Below are 25,789 nucleotides of genomic sequence, written 5' to 3'. Positions count from 1 at the left end.
TGGAAAGTGCTTTGAAAGAATGTTCCTATATATATTAAATTCATAAAACACAGCAGTTTGTGAGGGCATTAATATTCTACTCTAAAAAGAAGCTTGCACTCTAGTAAATTCTTTCTAACACTTTAATCAGGAAATCTGCTAGTTCATGTGCCTTCACCTGCATTCTGCAGCTAAACTGCTTGAATTCTTAGAAGCACATAGTGAATGACATATGCAAGCACGTAAACTCTCAAACAATAATGGTAAACCTTTGATTAAACATCCTGCCTGATTAAGAGTTCTGGAGAATGAGAAACCTGTGGATTGTTTTTCATTACTCTGGTTGGTTGCAGTAAGAAGAACTGACATGGCTAGTTCTTGGATTGTAGATGACAGGAAAATGCCCAAGGATAAGCCTGATACCTAGGCATGATCTAAAATTAATTTCCAGGCTTGTTCATATGAGAACTACCCTGTTCTTTGCTTTTGAAAGGACCCACTAATTCCGCTTCACTAGCTTGGTGTAATGGTGAAGAGTGGCAGCTTCTAATCTTAAGAGTCAGGTTTGATTCCTAGCTCCTCCACATGCAGCTAGTTAGGTGATCTTAGAGTTGTTCTCCCAGAGCTGTCTTCACCTCGCCTACCTCACAGGGTGTCTGTTGTGGAGAGAGGAAGGGAAGGGAAGCTGCTCTGAGACTACCTAGCGGAGTGAAAAGCAGGATATAAAAAACTTTAAATGTGAGAACCAAAAACTTGAATCTGATGTGGTCCCCAACCTAGAGGCAGTGCAGCTGGGTGCGTGCAGGTCGTATGTGGGGACCCATGCAACCCACCGCGACGGTTAAAAAGGTATTTGGCAGTTCGAAAGTCGACCAGCGAGCCTTCCTGGCGCGCGGAGCCAGCGGCCGCAGAGGCTGTTCCCGCCGAGCCGCAGCCCAGACCCCGGCGCCGGCGGAAGCAGCAGCAGCAGCTGCTGCCGTAAGAGTCGGGGGGAAGCGGCGCCGAAGTCGCGCGGGCGCTTCCGGTCCCAATGCGAACGTGGCGAGCAGGCGGCGGCAGCCACCTAGGCCCGAGCGCCTTGCCCCGCTCTCCTCATTAGCTCAGGAGGGAATTGCGCGCCCGGCATCGTCAAGGCAGCCCTGGGCGCCGAGGATTGGCTCCCGCGGCCGCGATCCTCCCTCCCGTGAGCCCTCTGGATCGCAGGCGGCGATGACGGTGCGTGACTCCCGAGCGCCCCCTTCCCCGCCATTGGTTCCCTTGGCCTCCGCGGCGGGAGGGGCCGCGGCCCTCACTCTCACGTGACCCAGGGAGGGGGCCGGCGGCGGCGCACATCTCGCTCCGTCTCGCGGCCTTTCGCGCTCCCTCCCTCGCTCGGCCTCCCCCTTTCGCTGGCCGCTCGCGCAGCTGCTCGGCACTCGTATATAAAGGGGCGAAGCGAGCAGAGCGGGCGGCTGGCGGCTGCAGCCCAAGGGCCGCCGTGTAAGGCCAGGCCAGGGCGGGCCGCGGGGGAAGGCGGCTGGCTGGCTGACTCGCTTTCCCCGTCCAGCCGGCGGGCGGGAGGGACTGACTGGCTGGCCGACTGCCTGAGGGGGACAGGGACGGGGGCGCTCGGCCGTCGCCTGCCGGGGGTGGGGCGGCGGGGGGGTGTCGCTGCTGCTGCTGCTGCCCGCTCTGCCGCTGCCGGGGGGTGGGTGTGAGGGAGAGTGCCCTGCCCGGGGGGTGGCGCGGGACATGGCGAACTCGACCAATACAAACCCCGTGGTAAGGACCAGGGGCTCGGGTGGGGGGGAGGGCGGGAGGCCGCTTCGGGCGGGAGGAGGGCGGCGGCGGCGGCGGCGGCGAGGGAGAGAGAGAGAGCGAGAGCCACGAAGGGACGAGCCGCAGACCCTCCCGGGCGGACGCCACCACGGGTGCCTGGGGTGGGGGATGCCAGGCGGGGAAGAGCCGGGGCCGGGTCGAGCAGGAGCCGCTCCTCGCAGGCAGACAGACAGACCTCGCTCGCCCTCTCTCTCTCTCTCTCGCAGCCTGGGGGACGGTGGCGGGCTGCCCTCGTTCGCTCTCTCCCTCTCCTCCTCGGAGAATGCTTGTGTGCCTTTTTTGTATTTCGCCTCCTTTTAGTGTAATCGGTGACGGACGGTTGAAAAGCACTTTTATTTCCTCAGCCCAGCCGGAGATTCCTCTCCCCCCTCCTCCTCCTCTCTTCTCTCCCCCGCCCTTTTCACTCTGCCAAAAAATATATATCTGTGACACCCAGGAGCCACCTTTTAGTCCACTGGCGGGCTTGTCTTCGGGGGTCAAGAATTCTTTTTTTAAAAGGTGGCTGGTCACGAGCCGCCCCTCTCCTCTTTTCCCGCCTCCTTTCTCCGCTTCCCGTACCGGCTCCTACCGAGGCCGTGGCTCGGTTTCACAGAGGTTTGCAACAAGCAGTCCACACGAAAGCCAAAAAAAAAGAGAAAAATAGTTTTCCGCCCTTTCCCCATAACGATTGCCTTCGTTTTTGAAAAAAAGAAAAGAATCCGTGCTCAGATCCATCCACCCCCTCCGTTGCAGACAAACCCGGAGGCCTGGAGGCTGGCTGTGCTGCCGATTTGGCCGCTCCTGTTTTGTGCTCTCGGATCCATCATGGCTTCCCCTTGCTTTTCTCTCTCCCTGCTCCTTGTGTTCCTCCTCCCTGTGGCTGCCCTGTTTATATAGAGCCATTGCCGCTCTCTAATATAGACTCTGCCAGGATGGGAAGGTGCTTTCCAGCCCCACGTCACCGCCTCTCCATTTAAACACCACATCAGCCTTTAAATAGGGAGAGAGCCGCGGAGAGCAGCCTGGGAGGTGCCTGCGCGGCTCCGGCACAGACCGAAAGGCGCTCGCTTTGTCGCCAAGCGCTTCCCGCGCGCTCTCTTGCTCCTTCCTTCCGAAAGCGAAGTTAAGGACCGCTAAGATACGTTGCGCAAAACTCAATGAATTTCCTTCCTCTTTAACCGCGACAAAAATATGCCCCGTGTTTTCTGCTTTTTGCCCTTTACTCGGAAGTAAGCCCCACTGAAATTGATCAGGCTTGTTTTGTGTAAAGGCCCATAGACTTGTAATCTTGCATACAAACCAAGGTTAGAGTTATTATATATGTATGTTATATGATAAATTTGAGTATGCTTTGCATTTTATTGCATGGCTGTTGTGCTAAAAGATGATAGGCCTGTTGATTATATTTGAACCCCAATAAAGTTGACAGAAATTGGCATGCACAAGATTAGTACTTCGGCTGGATTAAGTTGTGAGAAATGAGATGCATGGCCCTTAAAACATGAATTGTGTTTCAACTAAGAATGTATGCTTGAAATTGTAGAGTTCAGAACAGTGTTGTAGAGAGAATAGTTTCTGGCATACATTACTTGTTTTTGTATAGAAGCACTGTCTCTCTAAATTCATACCATTTCATCATCATCAGTAATAATAAATGAGGTTGGCATAATTAAGCTCTTTTTTATAGACCAGCTTTAAAATAAAGCTTTAAAATACAAATATGGGGTTCATGCATGCAAAGATGATTGGGACTATGATCTATAGCAGGGGTAGCCAACCTGTGGTCCTCCAGATGTTCATGGACTACAATTCCCATGAGCCCTGCCAACATTTGTTGGCAGGGGCTCATGGAAATTGTAGTCCATGAACCACAGGTTGACTACCCCTGATCTATAGAATGAGTTCATTCATTCATCATGATGCATAGGCACAAAATATTTCCTTGAAATGTTACAAGCATTGATCTTAGCTTAACAAACAGTTTTTGTGATTTTTTTAAAGCCTAAACTATATAGGTCTGTGATTGAAGATGTTATCAATGATGTCCGAGAAGTCTTTCTGGATGAGGGTGTTGATGAGCAAGTCCTTGTGGAATTGAAAACAGTAAGTTCCACTATAGGTTACTTAAAGCATTCCTTATACTGAGAACTTTGCATAGGGAAAGGGCAGCCCTGGATTAAACATTAAACAAAATAAACATGTGCTTAAGATGCCAAGGGAAGGGGGGCAAATTTTGTGTATGTGTTTTGCTTATATTGCTTATTTAAATATTTAATAATATTAAAAATGTATTTAAAATTTATATTTAATATAAATATTTAATATATTTAATATATAGTTGTGGGAAATGGCCTGGGAGAAAACTGAATTTTTAATCTCAATTCCTCTTCAACATTCATTGAGTCTTAATGCCTTGTCAGTTAAGTAGTAGAAGGGCAAAGGAGCAATATTTTTGAGCTTAATCTGGCCCTGGGGAGGGGTATTACTTTTCTGTTTAATACTTCTTTATCAAGTATTCAAAATATTTCAGGTACATCTCTTGGAAGTTCATACAAGGGAAATTTCTACAGTAGTTCCATGTGGCTATCTAGTGAATTCAAGGCTTAAATGAACCAGTGATATAACCAATGTGCTACTCTAGCACTCTGCCTCTTAAAAAGATGTATATCTTTTAAAGATTCAGAAAAGGGGATAGAGGTCCCAGGACAAAAACAAACAAGAAAGAAACTGCCCTGACTATCATATGCATTGAATCCAGCTGGTTTTAGGAAAGATTATCTGTTTGGATGGATCATGGTTATCTTTGTTTTCATTGCTACAATAGCAAAATTGTTTTGATTAATTCTAGTCAAGATTTATATCGCAAAACATGAATCACTTATTTGAAGGCTACTTATTGAACCAAGTAGTACCTGGGAGCTCATCTGTGGAACGTCTATAACCAACCCTCAAATGTATATTTAAGTGGAGTTTTTGGATATTCTTACATACTATTTGCCTTGGATTTCTGTGTTTATCACTTGGAAATTATATGTATACACATTATGAGTAGTTTTTATTTTAGTCTGTTTTGTAGAGGTCCTAACTGTGTAGTTTCTTACTTGTTTGCTTCTAAATGATTCTTCATATCCTTCTCCAAAATGATGCTTATGGTATTGAAAATGAAATAAAGTTAACCATAACCACATACTTGTTTAGGAAAGATGAAAAATTAGCTACTGCTTGCTTTTTAAATAAAACAAAGCTTGTACTCTAGAACTTTTCCTCCATGTTTTCTTACTGCACTTTTGCAAGTGAAAATTTAGTAAACTGATATATTTATAATAGGATTAACAAAAGTATACATTTTTAAAATCATACCATATAGTGCTAACGTTTCCTATTTTTAAAAGCAATGCCCCAAACAATCCTCTAAGAAATCACGTATTTGCTTTATTTTGCTCCAGTGCAATATATTTTTAAGTAAAAGTGGCTCCTGAAGTTAGAATGAGGGGAGCTTTTTTCTCTTGCTGCTTTCAGTTTCCGTTCAGTTTACCACCTGTTTTAGAAATGTTATACCTAGCTGATAATATAGTTGGATAGAAGAGTGTGTTAAGTGAAATAAAGCAGAGAACAAAATGTAGGATCTCCCTTGATATTGAAGAGATGCTGAATAGCCTCATAGATCAGTAATGGTGTAGTGTAAGCTTGTTTCACTTAAACATTTGTTACAAGCATTTTTTTTTAATTACAGCTGTGGGAGAACAAACTGCTGCAGTCCAAGGCTGTAGATGGATTTCATTCAGAAGAACAACAGCTTTTATTGCAAGTGCAGCAGCAGCAACAGCAGCAGCAGCAACAACAGCACCACCACCATCACCATCACCCACAACCCCAGCCACAACAGACAGTACAGCAGCAGTCCCAGACACAGCAAGTTCTTATTCCTGCAACACAGCAAGGTACATGCTTTCTCGGGACATGTGGGAGCAGCAGTTTTTCTGTACAAGTGAAGCCTAATATAGGAACACATCTAAATTTTTTCTTTCCCACTCATTCTGCAACTCTTCTAGCTTCAGTTTCCCACATTTTGACTTTTCCCATTTGAAAGTATTCAAAAGGTATGCTCCAAATTACAGTAGTTTAAATATGCAGAGCACTGGAGAAAAACTTTAAAACTGCCTCTTGATTTTTTTAAACTATTGTATATGGAGATGTTACTGAAGCAGAAGATTATGCAAGTAAGTGAGGGAGCTAATATGAGAACTAGCAGTCTGTGATGCACGGGCTATTTTGTTACAGTTGGTTTGGTATGTGTAGACTGCATAGGTCTTGGACAGATCTAGCCATGCATATACACTAGGAATATGTCAGGAAAAACAAATTGGTAATTGTTTGTTCCATTCATAGGGAAGAAGGCAAGAATGATCTTACTCTTTCATAGTGTGACTTTCTCCCCATTTGTGTACAGTGATATGGGCTTTCCGGAAAAATTGGAAAACTTTTCAGTGCTTTAAATAGAGTGTGATCTGATTTAGCATGTTTAGTTGGACTTACATTTAGTACACAAATGTGAAAGTGCCCTGTGTTAATTTTGTTTCCAGAGCAACTGAAGTATTTGATCTGGGGATCAAATAAATGAAGCGTGGTGTTTAAGTCTGACAAGTTCAAAACTTTATTTGTAAATTATTCTATTAGAATAATAATATTTGTAAAGTCTACTTGCTTTACAAAGTATAAGCTTAATGAGGGAGGACCTATACCCAGAATTAAACTGTGTTGGACTCACACTTCATTCTGTTGCTTCAAACCTGCATGGCTATCGACCTGAATCTAATTCATTACTGTTTAACTCAGTAGTTATGTGACGTCTTAAAGAAACGTTTTCTAACACCTTCTGCTAAAGAGCATTTAAATGGAAATGACAGGAATTAAAGAAGAAACTCTTCCGCATGGAAAAGCATAGATTGTTGGGAAAGGTGTTGTTTCTCAGGAATGTGTATTGTCTCTTTAAAGGTGTCGGGGCCCTTTGCAGTACCCAGGTAATCACTGGGCATTTATTATACTATCAGAAATGTCTGGAAAAGCCCATAGTGTAAGACAGTAAAAGATAGACTTGAACCAGAGTTCTCAGCAGCCGGGTCTTATGCCTTACGTCCCATGTCCCCAGCATTTGCTTTTCATAACAAACCTAGCAGGTGCTGTTTAGCCCGAGCCTACTGAAGCGCACAGTCGGATAGTTCCAGGTCTGTGCTCACCTACTTCTAGCCTGTGCTTACCTACTCCTTTGATTGGACGGTTAACTTCTTGATGGAAGGTAATTGCTTGAATAGTTTCCCCTTGATTTCTATCTGGAACAGTCACTAATTATGACTGTTTATCTGCCTATGTCCTCTTGCTCCTGGATTGTTGCCCTGAACTTGACTGTGACCTTTTTTTTGACTATCCATCTACTTCTGGCCTGTGGATTGTAAGCCAGCACCTGTGCAGAGTCTGACACTTGCTGAGGGCTAGTGAATTGATGGCACTTTTTTTAATCCATCTGGCTTCTTGAGGAAGGACTGGAAATGCCTCAGCTATGGGACTCTTAAAGCAGCTGAAATAGATTGCTACTCACAAAACCCAAGAACTTCAGATATAAACCATTAACCGATTAATCAGCTTTCTGCATCCAGGACACACACAGTAGTTCTGCTTTCCTATGGGGTTCTGCTGCCAGAACAGTTCCTTGTCATTCATAGCTATTTTCATGGCTTCTATCCATTTCCTGACGAAGACGTGGCACTACACTATTGATGCATAAGATCCTTATGATCCTGAACTTGGTTAACGAAGAAACATTTCCTTTTCATCAACTGGGTTGCCCTCCAGACTACATTTGTCAGGATATTCGGTGATCTATAAGTATTGCTATGCTGATCCTGCCACATTCTAGGGGCAGCATTAATCCCATAACCCAATTTGACTGCCTCAGCAAGGGAATGTACTGGAACAGTGACCTGCTATTTCAATTTCACTAAGACCTATGGAACTTTATTATGTATTAAAACACTTATACTTCACCTTTCTTCATGGTTCAAGACGGCTGAAGGAAGTTGAGGAGAATCCAGGGCACGCACATCTGCATAATGACATCACAGTTCATGAATCTTGGACTTTGTATTAACACTTGAGTCTGTGGAAGGATGCTGGAAATATTCTGGGGAACTTAAGCTCAGTGGAGTGTGAAACCACTCCGTCTCTCAGTCCTTTGCAAACATATGTTGATTAACACAGCCTTCTGGCATCTTTGCCATTACCTTCCTCTTTAGAGTCTTCCTTGGTGGTCTCCCTTCCAACGATCATTCCTGTATAGGTTTCAAAAATGGTCTATAGCAGTGGTCCCCAACTTTTTTTATCACCAGGGACAGGTCAATGCTTGACAATTTTACTGAGGCCCGGGGCATGGGGGGGGGAGTCTTTTGCTGAGGGACATCGCCGCCACCTGAGCCCCTGTTCCACTTGCTTTCCCACCGGCGCCCCTGACTTCCTGCCGCCTGTTGTGCAGTGCCACGCCGAGGGGAAGCCCCAGCCATGGTGACTGCTGGACAGCACCAAAGGAGAGCCGTCGGCAGAGTGACAGGGTGGCCCCCGGGGCAGCAGCTGGGAGGGAGGACAAGGAGGAGCTGCGGCCCGGTACCGACTGATCCACGGACCGGGGGTTGGGGACCACAGGTCTATAGTACCTTGCTACCTTCCTTCCCCCTGGATCATTTAGTTCCTGCTAAATGTGACAAATAACTGAAATCAGTACTGAATAGCCTATCTGATCAAGATACCAGAGGTGACCCAAGCTGTCTGTTTCCTGAAGAGTCTTAGTTCTGTCCCAGCTGACTACCTGTACCAGTTATTATGTCCTCCTTCATGGGGCCTGCTTGGAAGCTCAGGATAAGTTTATGTGCTATATAGTAGCCTGGATTTTGAAGTCCTCATGGCACCAATACTGAACTACCACTGGAAGTCTGCCCTGGGAAGAAACTCAATCTTATCTGCTTGTCCCCCCATATTGTATTGATAGTAGGCATACCAGTATATTGTGGCCACTATAGTATGTGATCCTAGAACCTGGTATAATTTTTCTCCAGCTGCTGTAGGTTTCAGTAGTTCCAGCATGGAAGCATCCACTAAAGAATGTAGAGTATTTATTTTATTTATTTATCCTACTGGGGCTTCTTCCATTGCTATGCTCCCCTCATCTTCCTAGCAAATTACTGTGAATTCCAAGGCAGCAGCTCTCTCTTCAGTTACAAGGGAAAGTTCCTGTGGATCCCAACATCCTAAAACAGGACAACTGTGTCTCAGGATTACAATCCTGTGCTGATTCTTTGACTAAAAAATCCCAATAGAACTGGTCAAGTCATGAATGACAACATGCACATCTGCCAGGTAACAAAACCTATTCTCATTTAAATTGAGAATACTTATGGGAACTCATTTCCCAGGTGGGTTTTGATCAGGAAAAAAGTGTGATAAGTCATTTAATAATGCAATCCTAAGAAAAGTTATTCCACTCTAAGCCCAGCAGTTTCAGTGGGTTTAGATTTAAGTAACTCTAGGGTTGGACTGTCAATCTGTGTGTTAAGTAGAATTGATCAAAGAAAATGTATATTGCTTGCTAGGATCTCCCAAAATAGTTTTGCATTTTTAAGTCATGTCAGGCTGCTCAGTCATAGCAGTCATAGCCTATCTAGACCAAGTGTGTCATGCTCTCCGTCTCCTTTTTCCTGTTAGAATTTGGTCCTTAGGTTGTTGCTTGGAGTACTGCTATGGATCTGTCATTCCTTCTAATATTAAAGGACAGGCATTTAACAATTCCTCTCCTCTTAGAAAGCACAGAAGGTAAAAAATAAGCTTTGCTAGCATTGGTCATCAATCAGCCTCCCAGTACTACTGAGCCAGGTCATGACAAATTATCTTTGGCTTTAGAAGCCAAACTTATTTTTCAGCCTTTAGTTTTCTGTTTTTAGCGACTGCATTTTCTAATTATTGCTACCACAAAATATAGTCCTTAGTTCCTCACAGTTCATGTTGGTTTTGTGAACAGTATGACAAAATGCTGTAGTAGAGAAGTAAATATGGGATAACCCTAGTTGTCATTAACACAGGAAGCTCACTTGTAACTCTAAGCTAACCTCTCCACAATTTCTCAGAATTTGAATGCTTCAAAAAATCCATTTAATTGCTTATTTATTATATTTATATACCACCCACCCATTGTGGCTCAGGGCTGTTTACAAGGAACAGGGAAACTATAAAATAGATACGTTTAATAACTGGGGTAACAGCAATAACATCGATAACTGATAACGAACCATTACATCGACTACAACCCTGCAGATTGGTCAATGCAGTATGCCCCATTGTATATCTGAGGAGGGGGATTCTGGGGACCAGTTGTTGTTGTCAAATCAATTGGCTTCAACCAACTGCCTGGCAGGAAGAGCTCCATTTTGCAGACCCTGTGGAACTGTGCTAGCTCCGGCAGGGTCTGAATTTCTTCTGGGAGCTCATTCCAGCAGGTGTGGGCCAGGACAGAGAATGATCTGGCTCTGGTTGAGGCCAAACATGCTTCCTTGGGACCAGGTATCCACTGCTGGTTGGTGTTGTCTGAACGTAGTGTTCTTTGGGAGACATAGGCAGAAAGGCGGTCCCTCAGGTACACTGGTGATTAAAGGTGATTATGAAGATCTTAAGTTTGATCTGGTATTCAACTGGTAACCAGTGTAGCTGTTGGAGTACATGCCAGATGTGGGCTCTCCATGGAGTATCCATGAGAACCCTGGCCACTGCATTCTGGACCAGTTGTAGTTTCCCAATCAGGGATAAGGGTAGGCCCATGTAGAGCAAGTTGCAGAAATCCAGTCTAGAGGTGATCATAAGGATCAATATGACTAGGTGGGGCCAAGTACAGCACTAGGAGCTTGGTTTGGCAAAGGTGGTGGATCACCAGCCATGCTGCTCGTGTGATCTGTGTCACCATAGAGAGCGAGGTGTCCAGGATCATGTCCAGGTTTCTGGCAGAGTGTGCCACTGACAGCTGCACTCTGTCCAGGTTGGGCATTTGTGCTTCCTTGCTTGGACACTTCCTACCCAGCCATAGGACCTCCTTTAAAGGGTTGAGCTTCAGATGACTCTGCTTGAGCCATCTCATCACTGCTTCCAGATATTTGGCTAAAGATTCTGTGAGTGAATGAAGGTGGCCATTCATTAGGAGGAAGAGCTGAGTGTCATCTGCATATTGGTGGAATCCCAGCCCTGACCTCTGCACCAGTTGGGCAAGAGGATCCATAAAGAAATTAAACAATATTGGAAAGAGGACTGCTCCCTGTGAGCTGGTAACCATTTGATTTATCTCAGATTCCTACCCTCTGTGCGCGACCTTGGAGAAAGGAGATCAGCCATTGAAGGGCTGACCCGTTTCCCGGCGATGGCGATCTAGGAGTTCATGATCGACTATGTCAAACACTGCTGTGAGGTCTAGTAGCACAAACAGTGCTGACCTGCATCAGTCCAGCTGACGACAGAGGTCATCCATTAGGGTGACAAGCACTGTTTCTACCACATGGCCAGATCAGAAGCCTGACTGGGATGGGTCTGGGACTGAAGCTTTGTCTAGAAATGCTGATAATTCATCCACCACAGCCCTAGATTGGAACCAGTATAAAAGACAACTGCTTAAGAAATGAATTCATCTGTCACCACTGACTTTATTTATATTTTGATGATTATTTGTATGCCACCCCTCTCCAGAGAATGATCTAAGCAAGCAATGATAATTTCATTGACATTTTCATGGACACTGTTTCACAATGTATTCTGATGTGAAATAATAAATACGCTTTGTAATTCTCAGAAGCTTATGAAAATGTTTTTTTCTTGCAAGATGCCACTAGACTCAAATACAGCTACAATAAAATCATTGCTGAAAAGAGAATATAGCCATCTAAAGTATGCCAAGTCTTGTTCTGTAGTTAGACTAGAGAGTCAGCATGGTTAAGAATGGCAGCTTCTATTCTGGTGAACAGGGTTTGATTCCCGCTCCTTCACATACAACCAGTTGGGTGATCTTGGGTTAGTCACAGTCCTGAGAGTTGTTGTCACAGAGCAGTCCTGTCAAAGCTCTCTTAGCCCCATATACCTCACAGGGTATCTTGTTGAATTGAGAGGAAGGGAAGGCAATTGTAAGCCACTTTGAGACTCCTTCGGTAGTGAAAAGCAGGGTATAAAACCAACTCCTTATTTTCAGGTACATGTTAATAATAAACCATGGCAATTCTGAGTCAAATGATTGCTATTCTTTTTCTTGTTAGCACCTCAACCGCAAGTTATTGTGCCAGACTCTAAGCTGATACAGCACATGAATGCTTCAAGCATGGTAAGATTATGTAGTTGATGGCGTCTGGAAGACGTGTATTGTCCTGGATTAATGGTTTATGAATAGGCTTAGTTGTATAGTCTGCATAAAGGAAAACTCTTAACTTTTACTTTGCAGATTAACACTGCATCATATCCATAGTTATTTAACCTTTATTTCCACTCTGCATAAAAATGTATGAGGCAGCTGTCAGTTAATATTTAATGTTTACCTTTTCAAATTTAGCAAAATATCTTGTATGTCACAATTTTAGTTATTAAATGAAATATTGAACATAGAATAAAAATCTTTAACTATCTTAGCTTTAAGAAGAACCAAGGTTTACTGCTAGCCTAAATGGGAACTCCCTCAGAATACAATTCATTTTGCTTTTGCCCTGTTAAGATCAGCAGTTTTAACTGCTTTTCTTAATTTGGTTGTATTTACCATATACCATCATCTGGCCAAGACTATTTCTTTCTTTCATAGTTTGTGTGAATGGCAGAGAAAATATTTTTTTACTTATACAGGAAAAAAAACACAATTTTTATAGTAATGGTGTTTTATTATATCAAGTCTTGTTTTTTTAATAAAGAATAGTGAATTACACTAGTGGCTTTAGAAATCTTTTTTCCTTGAAGTGATATTTTAGGTGGGAGAAGAGCATAATAAGGGTTTGAATACAAAGAAACCCAATAAATGTAATACACAGATCTGTACTGCTGTAATTCAAATCAATTTCTCATTTTTAAATTTAGAGTAATGTATAACTATTTTTGCTACTAACCAGCATCTTTCCTTTCAGAGCGCTGCTGCTACTGCAGCTACTTTGGCTTTGCCTGCCGGTGTTACTCCTCTTCAACAGATTATCACTAATTCAGGTAGTTTATTTATAATATTTTCATATCACCTTTCTGTATATAATTCCAAGTTGGTATACAATATAAAAGGTAAAATAACACTGTAAAACAATTAAAACTGGAAACTCAAACTCTGCTTTGAAGTTCCAGATCCCTATGTAAAGAGGTTGCTTAAAACAACCTCTCAAAATATATATGAAAATACAAAATTTTGCCTGTTGTAAGGATGAGAGAGCCTCAGGGCATTCCAGAGTTTTGGAGCTGCTTAATAAAGGTCTGTGTCTGGGGGTTAGGCTAATTTGTTGACAAGGAGGTATTTACAGCAAGGCTTTGTAGGCAGGTCTTAAACTAGAGAGGGGGTGTTAGCTATGGGAGGATATTTCCCCTGTGCCTAAATCAAGACTTGAATTGTTTAAGGTTTGTAGCTAAAAAAACAGCTCCTAAATTCATCCTGAAAACAAGCTAGGCAGCAAGAGCAACAGTCTCAAGTTAGGGGCGTGCACTAATTTGTACCAATAAGTCATTAGCTTTTGTGAACAGATTTGTGAACTGCCTTCAAGGGTAGCCTCGCAACAGAGTACATTACAGCTGTGTAATCAGAATGTCATCAAAACATCATAATTCACTCTCACCTTGTCACTTTGCTGTATTTGCTGTACTGTACTTACGCACATCAAGAGAAGCTACTGCCACAGCTAATAAAAATAATCTTAAATTATAGATGCTTTGTTCTTTCTGGATAAAGGAAAAGCAGTTGAGCCAGACCCTCTTAAAGCTTAGCATGTCATAAGGAGGACTATAGCTATAGCAAGTGGAAACCACTTGGCTGAGAGATGACTGTAGTAAAGTCTGTGATTAGAGCTTTCCTTAAGACAGTAAGGTGTACCATATAGTTATAATAAATCCTAGAAAGAAAGTTGATGTTGAAATATGTATACTATAAGATATATTAAAAACAGACGTCAGTGTTTTGTCAGTGCTTAACTAGCCAAGAGCTGTTGATTCCACATTTTAATTCTATGCATAATGCTTACACTGTTGAGAATGATTGTTCTAATTGTTTAGTGTCAGTTCCCTTAGTTGCCTTCCTTTTTGGAATTGATAATGCTGTGGGAGAAATTGCTCGTAGGTTCATGACAAACAATATTACCTTGAACAGTATTTAATTAACTTTTGGAAATTGCAAGATGTGGCAATGGTCACTAGGGTAGAGGGCTTTAAAGAGATTTCCAGCCTGGGTCAGGACACACCAATGTGCCTTGAAATATTACAGTACCAAATTTATATATCCACTACTCCCATATTATTTCACTTCTGACAATATGTTTGTGTCGTTAGTGAGCCATTTGCACTGGAATTGCTATAGATGATTGGTGCTGGAAAATTCCAAAAACAGCTACCTCATCCTGAAGACAGACTGAGCAGAGAAGATAGTGGAATGCCAGATTGATTATTTGGACTGAACTGTCTTGTAGTTATGAGAAAGATGTTTATTTGTTCATGGTGTTAATTAAGGAACCATATGTGATATTTTTAACATATGAGTGAACTGGACTTTAGGTTTCAGTGCAGAAACAAACTGCCTTAGTCCTCCAAATTATGGAGGACATTGGATTAGACAAATTAATAGAACAGCTAGTTGCCATAAGAACTAAATTAAATCTTGTCTTTCACTAGTTTATTTATTGTTGCCCTGCATGAAAGTTTAAAACATAAATCTGGGTCACTAATACATTGGGAGGGGAGGGGACACGAAAAAGGCAAAGCCAATAAGGATAACTGATCATCAAAAAGTTTCCAACACATTTACTTAGTAATTAAACTCACCTTTAACCTTATGAACATTGCATGATTATTTATTTATTTCTTAGATTTTTATACTGCCCTCCATACGGCTCAGGTATCAATATCAGATATGTGAACACTTAACACCTGAAGATCAATTAAACCTACCTGGATTTTTCTGTTAAATCATTCTGCACTTCATTGGCTTTGTCTGTTTTTCCTGTGTTTTGGTTCAGGCTTGGATGCTTTTTGACTTTACTAGTTTCTAGAGGATGCATTCTGTGCTAGATTAATTATTGGGCTCTGTCATTTCACTGTCATGCGCACTGGCATTCAGGTAATCGACTCAGTGGAACTAGCACAAGTTTTTGTAATAGGTGTGATGTCTTGTCACACTCTCATTTTCATCCCTCCTCTCACATGCAGAGTGCAGTTGAAGAAGCTTTGAGTTCAGCTTGTTTCTCATGTATTCCAAATGTGAGCAGGTGATCAGATAGCAATTAGCATATTATTGAGACTGGAATTCTTAATTCTGGTTTACTTCAGATTTACTTTTGATGTAGGATTCTGGTTTGTGGCAGATAAACTCTGTTCTTACTAGTTGATCACGTTTGGGTGTCATTTCGAATAGATCTTTGAAGGCTTTTGAAATGAAGAAGACTTCACTTGATCTATATTGTAAGCAATTGGAAGTAAGAAGTGTGACAACAACCCAGGTTTTGCCTGCAATGCTATCCTGGTATGATGTGTCAAGGCAGCTCATATGGTGGGAAACTGCTACTATAGAATCATCATCATAGAAGCATAACAGCAAAGTTAGCAGGCTAGCATTAGTTATTTCAGTTGATATTTATTCAGATTTGCAGAGTTTATTATATACATTTTCTGGTGACTAAACCGCTTGAGCTTCTTTGTTGTGTGACTTGTTTAGTCAAGAGAAGGTCACAGGAAGGCTCTTTGACTGTGTTAAAAACCTAATTTTCTATGCAATCACTGCAACAAGGTTACATCTATAGCCAACAGAAAATTAGTTGAAGAATCTCAAGAACTGTGGAAGTATAAAATGTTTTACAGGTGGTATGTGACACCAAAAGTGATTGCTAAAACAAATGTTGGAAATGTGGTGATAAAGTAGGTTCCTTTTTCATATGTGATGGAAATGTGAAAAAGTTCATACGTTCATACCATTGTGCAGAAAATGTGGGGTCTTAGATTTCCTATGAAAGCTGAATCTATGTTATTAAGTACATCTCCGCAGTGCCTCCCAGCCCAAACTCAAAGCTTAACTAAAAGGGGACACTTAATGGAGGGAGTTTAAGTGTAACAAATGAAGACTATATTTTATTGTTCTTTGTATTAACAATTTATAGTATCTGTCTTATTTCTATATTTCTATCTTTATGAAAATAAAACACACACACACACAAAAAGAGAGAAGGTCACAGGGTATTAACTGAAGTATTCCAATCCTGTTCCAGGCCAAATTCTGCAAGTGGTTAGAACTGCCAATGGAGCACAGTACATCATTCAGCCCCAACAGCAAGTGGTTCTGCAGCAACAGGTTATACCACAGATGCAGCCTGGTGGAGTACAGTCTCCTGTTATTCAGCAAGTAAGATGATTAGGACTAAGTAAAAGGGATCTCTAAAACTAAATCTGCAAGTATGCTTTAGGTCACATTGACTGTGTTTTCTTGTTTGCTGGTTTCTTCTTTACTGAAGTTAAAACCAACTTTTATCAAAGATTGAAGTCTAAAGTGGAAAAAAAGTTTATGGGGGGGGCACCAGTTTACCCTACACGGTTGTTTGTCATGCACTTCCAAATAATTAAATGTCAATGTAATGAGAGGAAATGCTGAAGTGAAAACAAACACAGTCTGCTGTATTTTCCCAAAAGGAAGATGGCACTAAATGTGTCATATTAAACACTGCTTTTTAAAAATTACTGTACATACTTGTAACTTGTATGTGCATGCAAGACTGTCCTTTCTTTTTATTGATGTCACGGCTGGGGGATACCAAGGGTTTTTTTTTTTTTTTTAGTTAAAGGCTATCTCTTGTTTCCTTCCATATCCATCTAACTTTGTATTGAGTATGAGATAGCTTTGTCCAGGGAAATCACTGCTGAGTAGAATGTTTTCTATGAAGTTACATGCTGTGTTGGGTTAAATGTGGAATAGATCTCATATTTAGTGTTAATTATACTTGATTATAAAAAAAAACTGGAGCTATGTAATGCCTCTTTCTACCTTGTGTCCACCAAAGAACTGCTGCCTGACAGTCAAGGAATCTTTGGCCTCAGAACGGGACACAGTGCAATGGAATACAAAAGAAAAGGAAGTTGGCAAAAAGCTCTCACTCACTAATTGTGCATGAAGTTTTGCTCTGTTGGTAGAGGAGTTCATGCAAGAAAGAAGGACATTATTTCTGTCAGTTCACCTTTTGCTCTGCAGCCACCCCCCCCCCACCCCCCATTTCGCATCTCATCCAGTTTTTGAGGCTCCTTTGACCCTCAGGAGCAGATTTTATGTATGAAGAGAGGGTCTGTAAACTCATTCCACTTACTGTTCATTTGGGTTCTATCTGTGATTTGCTAGTATGTGAGTAGTCTTAATATTGTGTGCCATAATATATGTAGTCAACAACAGTGAAAAGAAAGAATTGTATTGTTTTAGCCCATAATTTAAGTTTGAGTGTAATAAATTGCGAGCTTAAATGGACTCCGGGGAATGGTAGAGGACAGGAAGGCCTGGAGCAGGGGTAGTCAAACTGCGGCCCTCCAGATGTCCATGGACTACAATTCCCATGAGCCCCTGCCAGTGAATGCTGGCAGGGGCTCATGGGAATTGTAGTCCATGGACATCTGGAGGGCCGCAGTTCTACTACCCCTGGCCTGGAGGATTATTGTCCATGGGGTTGCGATAGGGTCAGACACGACTTCGCAACTAACAACAATAAATACAGTTTTGTTTCAAATGACTATGGTGTAATAAACAATAACTTTTTTCTTTTTTTCTACTAGGTTTTGGCTCCCATTCCTGGAGGGATCTCTCAGCAAACAGGGGTAATTATTCAGCCCCAGCAGATTTTATTTACAGGAAACAAAACCCAGGTAATACCTACAACAGTAGCTGCACCTACACCAGCACAAGCACAGATTTCTGCAGCAGGTCAACAGCAACCTCCACAGCAACCAGCACAACCACAGGCACCTTTAGTGCTGCAGGTAGATGGAGCAGGTGACACATCATCTGAAGAAGATGAGGAGGAGGAGGAAGATTATGATGATGATGAAGAAGAGGACAAAGAAAAGGATGGAGGTGAAGATGGCCAGGTTGAAGAGGTAAGACCCATGAATGTTATGTGCTTCAAAGTACCTTTCCTACTCCTACAGGTAGTCTACTTAGTTTTAGCTTCAGCTGATCATAAGCAAGCCAGCAATTGATATTGATGACATGTCATTTCTCAATGGTCAAATTTCAAAGATGATTATTAATAATCATCTTAATTGTGTTTTCTTCAGTTTATTTGTATGTGTCCATGCAAAACAGCTATCTAGGTATGATACAGAACTTAAGTACACTGTTTACTGTGAACTGATAATAGAATCCATTAATCTCTTCTAGGAACCTCTAAATAGTGAAGATGATGTGAGTGATGAAGAAGGACAGGAGTTATTTGATACTGAGAATGTTGTTGTGTGCCAGTATGATAAGGTAATAATTCAAGCAGTAGGTTCCTGAAACCTTAGCTTATTCCTGCTCCTAAGCATCTATATGGTAATAACTGCCTCTGTAAAATTTTGTGTGAAAGTGGTTCTGTAGCTTTAAGCAACATGTTCTCTCAGTGGTTGCTGCTAGGCAACCACTCCATTCTAGGCTTCCGCTTGTATCAGTAAAAAGACACGACAGGAAGCAGGGCCCCCTCCCAAGCCCATCTTGGCCTTTGACAAAGAAATTGGAATCAGGCTTGGCTTTTGTTGCTAGCTCCAGGTTGGAAAGAAAATTCTTGAAGATTTTGGGGTAGAGTCTGTGGAGGACAGGCCTTGGTGAGGGGAGAGGCCTCAGTATGGTATAATGTCACAGAGTCAACTCTCTAAAACAGCCATTTTCTCCAGGGAGACAGTTCTCTGTAGTCTGAAGTTCAGTTGTCATGATAGAATATTTCCTTGAGGCTGGCAACTATAGACCTGACAGCAGCCTCCGAATGACTCAATACCGTCTGCCTTGCATGACTTAAATAGGCTTGGCTGCTTGCTTCTGTACAACAGCAGCCACCCTACGAAAACAGTGTGATGTAGCAATTTGAGTTCAGAGAAGGGTTGGGGAATCCCCAACTTGCTATGGATTTTGGACCAGTCATATACTTTTAGCCTAACCTGCCTCATAGGATTGTTGTGTGGATAAGAAGGAGGCAAAAAGAATAGTATAAGCTGGTTGGGGCACTCCTGTGGAGTAAGGAGAGTTATAAATGAACTAAATAAATACTAAATATAGCTGATGGAAAGCAAATAAAAGGTATGTTAGTGAATATTTGAAAAGGAGAGAATGAAGCAAATAAAGGGGAGAGGATATGGGAGTTGCCAGGGGTAGGGGGGAGAAGAAATAGTGTAGAGTAGAGGAAAGTGAGGTGTTGTGCGCAGGCTTTGCTCTGTGGCCAGCACCACACAACTGGTCCACAATTTTTCTAAGTAGAGACTGCCAGGGGGGTGGGATGGAGAGGGAAAGCTTAAGACAGTGGGGTTGATAAAGGTGGGAAGTAGATGGGGCTGCCAGTTCCAGGTTAGGTAACTTTGAGAATTTGGAGGGAGGGGCTGTGAAGGGGATGGGCCTCTGAGAGGTTATGCCATAGACTCCACCCTCCAAAGCAGGCATTCCCAACAGGTGAACTAGGGTTGCCAAGCTCCAGGTGGGGCATGGAGATCTTCTGGAATTACAGCTAGTCTCCTACATGGATCAGTTCTCGTTGGAGAAAATGGCTGTTCTGAAGGCCAGGCTTGCTGCTGAAGTTGCTTCCCTCCCCAAACCTCACCCCTCCAAGGCTTCACCTCCAAATCCTCAGGAATTTCCTAACCTGGAGCTGGCAACCTGAAGAGGAACTGATCTTTGTAGTGGGGTGATCCATTGCGCTTCTTGAAGAGCCCCACTACCCAAGCTGCTTGGGAGAGGGAGCAGGTGCCTGGCTGAGGAGTGCTGCTGCAGCCACAACTGTTATAGAATCATAGAGTTGGAAGGTACCTCATGGGTCATCTAGTCCAACCCCCTGCACTATGCAGGACACTCACATACCAATCGCTCATCTACTGTAACCTGCCACCCCTTTGCCTTCACAGAATCTAGCCTCTGTTTAAAAATTTCCAAAGATGGAGAACCCACCACCTTCCAAGGAGGTCTGTTCCACTGAGAAATCGCTCTAACTGTCAGGAACTTCTTCCAGATGTTTAGATGGAATTTCTTTTGAATTAATTTCATCCCATTCGTTCTGGTCTGTCTTCTGGGGCAAGAGAGAACAATTCTGCTCCATCTTCCATCTGGCAGCCTTTTAAATACTTGAAGATGGTTATCAGATCCCTCTCAGTCGTTTCCTCTCTAGGCTAAACAGACCAAGCTCTCCCAACCTTTCTTCATATGTTTTGTGGAACCACTTGAGAACTCCCACAGACCCCTGGTTGGGAATCCCTGACCTAGGCATTCAACTATGATTTTCATTGGCTGACCACCATGTTGATATAATGCCATGTATATGTTTAGAAAGCAGTCGGTTTGTATGCTGAATAGTCTGTGCAAATAACTCTTTTTGAGAAAATTTGAAAGATCCTAGCCAGTTCAGTCTCTTCAGTATGCTGCTCTGTGTCATTTCACTTTGTTAGTTAGTGGCCATACTCCTAAGTGTCATCCTTATGATTGGATTTGTCTAAATAGAATATTTGGATCTGTAAGTTAAAAGGCACTTCTGTCCATTCCTGTTGGAGCTATTTTGTGGCACAGTATTCATCACACAGCAACCCGTGTCCTTCATTATATTACAGTGTATAGAAATGCTAGCCAGATTATTTTAATGCAAGCCCTGGGGTCCTTCTCTTCAACTTTGCTTTTCACCCTCACAGATTCATAGAAGTAAGAACAAGTGGAAGTTTCACCTCAAAGACGGCATCATGAATCTTAATGGAAGAGATTACGTGTTTTCCAAAGCCATTGGAGATGCAGAATGGTGAAGGGTTCTCATACAAACTCAGAGCAAAATGAAAAAGCAGAAAAGGTTAAGACTCAAACATATACTTCAACAGAAATTTATTTCTGCACACCAGAGAGGGACAGTAGAACCAAGACTACTAGAACAAAGAAATAGCATGGCAATGCAGCCACTACTTCAAATGGGATAGCTGAGGCATTGATGCAGCTAGCTATGCCTGAAAGCCGGTTTTATATGAATACCTTAATTAACCACTTCTACCTATAGATAAAGGTAACTAGCATGTGAGGCTTAAATCTCCCTTTCCACTGATTTGAAGGAACTCTTCTTTTATGGTAACATGGAAAAAGCTTAGCGTGTCTTTGTGTAAACTGTGCTGAACCATTCCCTCTCGGAGTGGGGTTGGTGAGAATCTTGCTTAAACTATGTGCAGGCTTCTAACCAAATCGGTAGAGACAGAAACATTGAGTTCTAATTACCTTGTATGAGTAAACTATTTTTAAAATCTCTTGTGCTGGGTCATGCATAACTTTACAGTTTTAGGCCTTTTATATAAACCTTTGATGATCCCAGTACCAAAAGATGTCATTTGTATTTTAAAGGCAATTTAATAATTCTGAATGTGTTGGTAATTCAAAAGGGTGTTGTGTATTTAAGGACCTGCAGATGGCAGCTGAGAGACGGATTGCTATGTCCTGCTCTTGCAAAAGGGTTCTCAAAAGAAAAGCTGAACAAAGTGGGTCTGTGTACTGAAGGCTAGTTGAAAGTCTTTTTTTAAAGAAAAAAATCCTCCTATTAACTTAATGTGTTCCCATTGCCCAGTGAAGGTGTGCTGCTGGGGCCAAGTTCAGAAGTTCCAGGTGACTCTGCACTTTGGAAGAGGATGTACAACATTGAAAGAGCTTCCAGTTTCTTTTCAGTAATATTTGTGTGTGGGGTGGGGGGGGAGAATCATAATGACTTGGTGAATACAATCACACGAGCTCTATTAATTCTATAAGTAATAATTGCAATAAATAGCGAGATGTTGGAAGGCTCTGTGGCAGTGGGAGTGGCTCTTTGAAAATCAGATCCTCAGAAATATGAGATTTCTTCACTATTGGAATGGGGCTGAAATTCAGCCATAATTGAGAAAGGCGTGCACTTCCAAGTGATTTACCATTACAGCGTAGATCAACAGCATGTGCAGTGGTTGAGAAATGGTGAAGAGAGGCCAGGAAGAGTGAGCTAACAATTGGGGGAAATGACAGTATCCCCCACCCACCAATCTAATTTCTCATACTTCTGTTCTTGTGGGAAAAGAAACTTAAGTATTTTTACTAAAGAAAATTTCCAGTATGTTTAATCAGCACTGTGTACTAGTTCTAAATGTTATCTCCCCAATTCTCTTTGCATTTTGATTTTGAGTGCATTGTTACTGCTTGCAGGAAATCCACTGTCCGTTGCAATGAGCAGTTAGGTTTCTCTATGCCCAGGGTATTTGCTAAAGCTGGCCAAATCTGTCTATTCTGTTGTATAGTGACATACATTAGACATCAAAATTTCTATGCCATGTAAACTTCATTGGGTTTTTGCTTTCTGGTTCTCTTCACTGTCTTCTGAAAGTGCAGTTCTCTTTGGCTGCACTTTTGGCTCAAGACTGGAAGATGTATTAGTGCATCAGTCATTTATTCCCACTGTGTAAAACAAGGTAGATTTTTGAAGAAATTGTACCACTGCGTAACATGCCAATATTATGTAACTATATGGAAACTAATTGCCATCTCCTCTTGAATTTTCCTGTATCTCGTGGGCTGTTCACAGTATAGTCTCCTTTTATTTGGCGGCGCACAGGCTTAAAACCAATCCCATAAAGGTGCACTGTGAAACCCAGCATGACATGACAGTTTACTACTTGTTACTGGAACCCAGATACTGTACAAATGTGTTGGCATTCTGTACATCATGGGCACTGAATAGCTGCTTGTTTCTAGCCTTTTTATTTATTTTTAAAGGATACCACAGCTTTAAAAATGACATATAGATAGGTCTGTATGGAGCAGGCATAGCGTCTTGCAAATTACCTATGGGTGTATGCATTGGTTGATGAGGGTGTTTTTAACAAGAGGACCTGTGAAGTTCTTGAGAAAGCCAGTCAAACGTACCAAACTTGTGCTCTTACTTGCTTCATCAAGTGTTCCTTTTTAAATCAAAAGGCATGTTTTAATTTCATTTTATTGTAGCAGCTTGCTGTAAGAATGTAGTTTGCTTACACTTATTATGTACTTGAATTTTAATCATGGTTTTAAAATTGTAATTGAACAGACAATTTTGTTTGGCTTCCATTATATCATCATTCCTTTTGTGAGGGCAAGGGATTCCCATGGCTAGTCCTGAAGCTTCACGTAGGTCATTTTCTTTTGCTTAGATCTGGAATTCGTTTTAATCGAAATACTTAATCAGTTATCTCTACTTTTGAAGCAATTAAAGGTTTGCAAGAAGGGCTTATGTTTAGATTTGCACAGATAACAGGAGCACCTTTTAACTTTTAAGATATATGTGTGGGGGAAATGGAATGAGAAGACAACTTGTTAATGCTTTAATCAGGCTAATGGAGATTTACAGAGTAATTGCACAAAGGTGAGAGTCTTGTGCCTTTACAATCTTCAGATATTCCTGTTTTATGTTGACACGGTATGCTAGGCCCATTGGCTTCCTTTGGCAGTAGACTTCATATGAAACTTCAACTGTAACAACATTTTCAGGATGTTATTGGCTTTCTGTATGTGCAATCATTTGAAGCAGCTACATTAAAAGTTGTCTTTTAAGGAGATTTGTAGTGATACTGTCACAAAGAAGTTTATATTGGACTATATTTAAATTTAATGTATAAGATGTTTCCCCCGGCTGTTCAGTGGCAAAGCAAGTTTCTGTCTCCCTTTTTCCTATTCACAGCCTGTTTTTTTGTCATCAGTTGTTTCCTTGGAAATGGATCATGATTTCACAAATACAAATATTGTGACTACCTGTCTTCTTGAGGGGATAAAACTTGTGATTGAAGCACAGTTGCTTGAAAAAAGCAAAGAACATGCAACATGTGATATAACCAGACTTGTAGTCTTTTTATTTTTAAATAGTGTTAGCACCTCTGTGTATTTGTTTCTGATCTATCTACATGAACAGCAATAATGTCCCCATCAAATTACTGCTGGGTAAAACTCGGCATTTACAGTGCAGGAGGGGGTAATAGCCTTTTTACTTCTTCCCTCTGAAACTCCTGCTTCAAAATTCTCTTTGGGCTTGGTTTTGCAAAATTTGGTGGTGGGGGGGGGAGGGATTAATAATTTAGCCCATTGTGTTGAAGCATGGCTGCCCTGCCTTAAACCAGAACTGCATGAGATTCTGGATGTTCTGTGAATGGAGCTCCCAGCATTATTTTCTATTTACAATAATAAATCAGGCATGGGGGTTCTGATGAGGACCGTGAAACCACCTCCCTGTAGAAACTCTATGGGGGCATTTCGGGTTGGAAAAAATGGCCTCCGAGGGCTTAAATCCATCTCCATTCCACAGCTCCAGTTAGAATTTGACCCCCACACACCTTCCTTTCGGGGGTGGGGGGGAGGGGGCTGGACACTGACAGCTCAATTCATGGGACTCCCTCTATCTCGTGTAGGTCTGCCCTTAAACACAATTGTAAAATTCAAAGGCACTAGATAAAGTTTGGCTTAAGAGTTCCACTGTTTAAAAAAAAACTCGAAGGTTTTAACCTTTGCCTTTGTATTCTAAAGTAGGCCAATTACATCCAGAAAGCAAGGGTTGGATCCTGCCTGGTCTTCACTGATGGAAGGAATTTCTAGAAGTGGGCTTTCTGCACCATACGTTCTTTCTGCTGCAGCCCCCAATGCTCCCTTGAAATGTTGTTCATGGGAGATGGGACTCTTAAGAAACAGAGGAGTAACATCTGCTGCAGCAGACAAGTAATCAACAGCAAAATTTTTCTGCTGGATCCAACCCCAAGCTTTTGCCATGACAAGGATTATTGGCCTTGTTTTCTGAACTCTTCTTAATTTGTATGCTAGCAAAAGAAGTGGATGAAGAGTTGCAGGCTAGCCGCATATGAGGCCACCATACCATCACTTACTCCTGCGTGCCTCGGGTACAAATACAAATACAATTAGAGGAGCGGGAAATATCCTTAGTTGCTGTTCTGAGCTACTATTGTCAACTGCTGTTGTACATATACTGTTATGTGTAAGGGGGTAAATATATTTATTATGTTTGTAAAATTCAGTCTGTACAATTGAAGATCAAGGATGCTTTTCCTGGGATGTACAGGATGTGTTTCAAAGGCCATGCTGGGAATACAATTAGAATACTTAGTATTTTGATGTACTAAGACCTATTTTAAGTTTAATATTTTGCCTTTGCAAAAACTTTAATTAAAGATGTTATTTAAAATAAGCTTGCCACTTTTATTTACTATTTTATGTATTAAAGTACTTTTTATGTGTAGTGCAGTTGTGTTTACTTTATTGGGACCATCCTGCAGCTGACAGGTTTCGGAATCTTCCAGTCAAATCCAACAAACAAGGTGGAATTTCAAACACAAAATTTGTAGAAACTGGGAAAATAATCTCAAACCACTGCCCAACCTGATCTTGTTTACAGATTTAAAAACCTGAAATGGTGGTTGGCCCAAGGAAATCCATAGCACCTGATGGGTGCCTGCTGTTTTTTTCAAGAGGTCAGTGCTGCTCTCTGCATCAGAGGACACTCTTGTAAATCATCAATCTGACTCTGAACCTAATGGAAGATACCATACT

General features: G+C 41.9%; 1 protein-coding gene across 2 annotated transcripts; it reads left to right on the top strand.

Moving 5' to 3' along the window:
- The first annotated feature begins 1,037 nt into the window (after positions 1 to 1,037).
- On the top strand, positions 1,038 to 25,478 carry GTF2A1 (general transcription factor IIA subunit 1). 2 transcript variants are annotated; one of them, XM_077323406.1, is made up of 9 exons: positions 1,038 to 1,194; positions 3,778 to 3,879; positions 5,510 to 5,717; positions 12,105 to 12,169; positions 12,954 to 13,029; positions 16,272 to 16,405; positions 17,815 to 18,135; positions 18,419 to 18,508; positions 20,899 to 25,478. In XM_077323406.1, exons 1-9 carry the CDS (start codon positions 1,189 to 1,191, stop codon positions 21,004 to 21,006), a joined length of 1,110 nt encoding a protein of 369 aa, XP_077179521.1. In that variant the 5' UTR covers positions 1,038 to 1,188; the 3' UTR covers positions 21,007 to 25,478. The 2 variants fall into 2 exon arrangements, with proteins under 2 accessions (XP_077179521.1, XP_077179520.1); XM_077323405.1 differs by lacking the exon at positions 1,038 to 1,194 and adding an exon at positions 1,392 to 1,740.
- The last annotated feature ends 311 nt before the right edge of the window (positions 25,479 to 25,789 follow it).

This window comes from Paroedura picta, chromosome 2 (genome assembly GCF_049243985.1).
Source record: "Paroedura picta isolate Pp20150507F chromosome 2, Ppicta_v3.0, whole genome shotgun sequence".
NCBI classification, from domain to species: domain Eukaryota; kingdom Metazoa; phylum Chordata; class Lepidosauria; order Squamata; family Gekkonidae; genus Paroedura; species Paroedura picta.
The sequence above is the reverse complement of the archived record's forward strand: the minus strand, read 5'-3'. Positions and strand labels throughout refer to the sequence as shown.

Coding starts and splice junctions, on each gene's coding strand:
- GTF2A1 (XM_077323405.1), top strand. CDS start 1,711: ATGGCGAACTCGACCAATACAAACCCCGTG. Junction 1,741..3,777: donor CGACCAATACAAACCCCGTG/GTAAGGACCAGG, acceptor ATTTTTTTAAAG/CCTAAACTATATAGGTCTGT. Junction 18,509..20,898: donor TTGTGTGCCAGTATGATAAG/GTAATAATTCAA, acceptor TCACCCTCACAG/ATTCATAGAAGTAAGAACAA.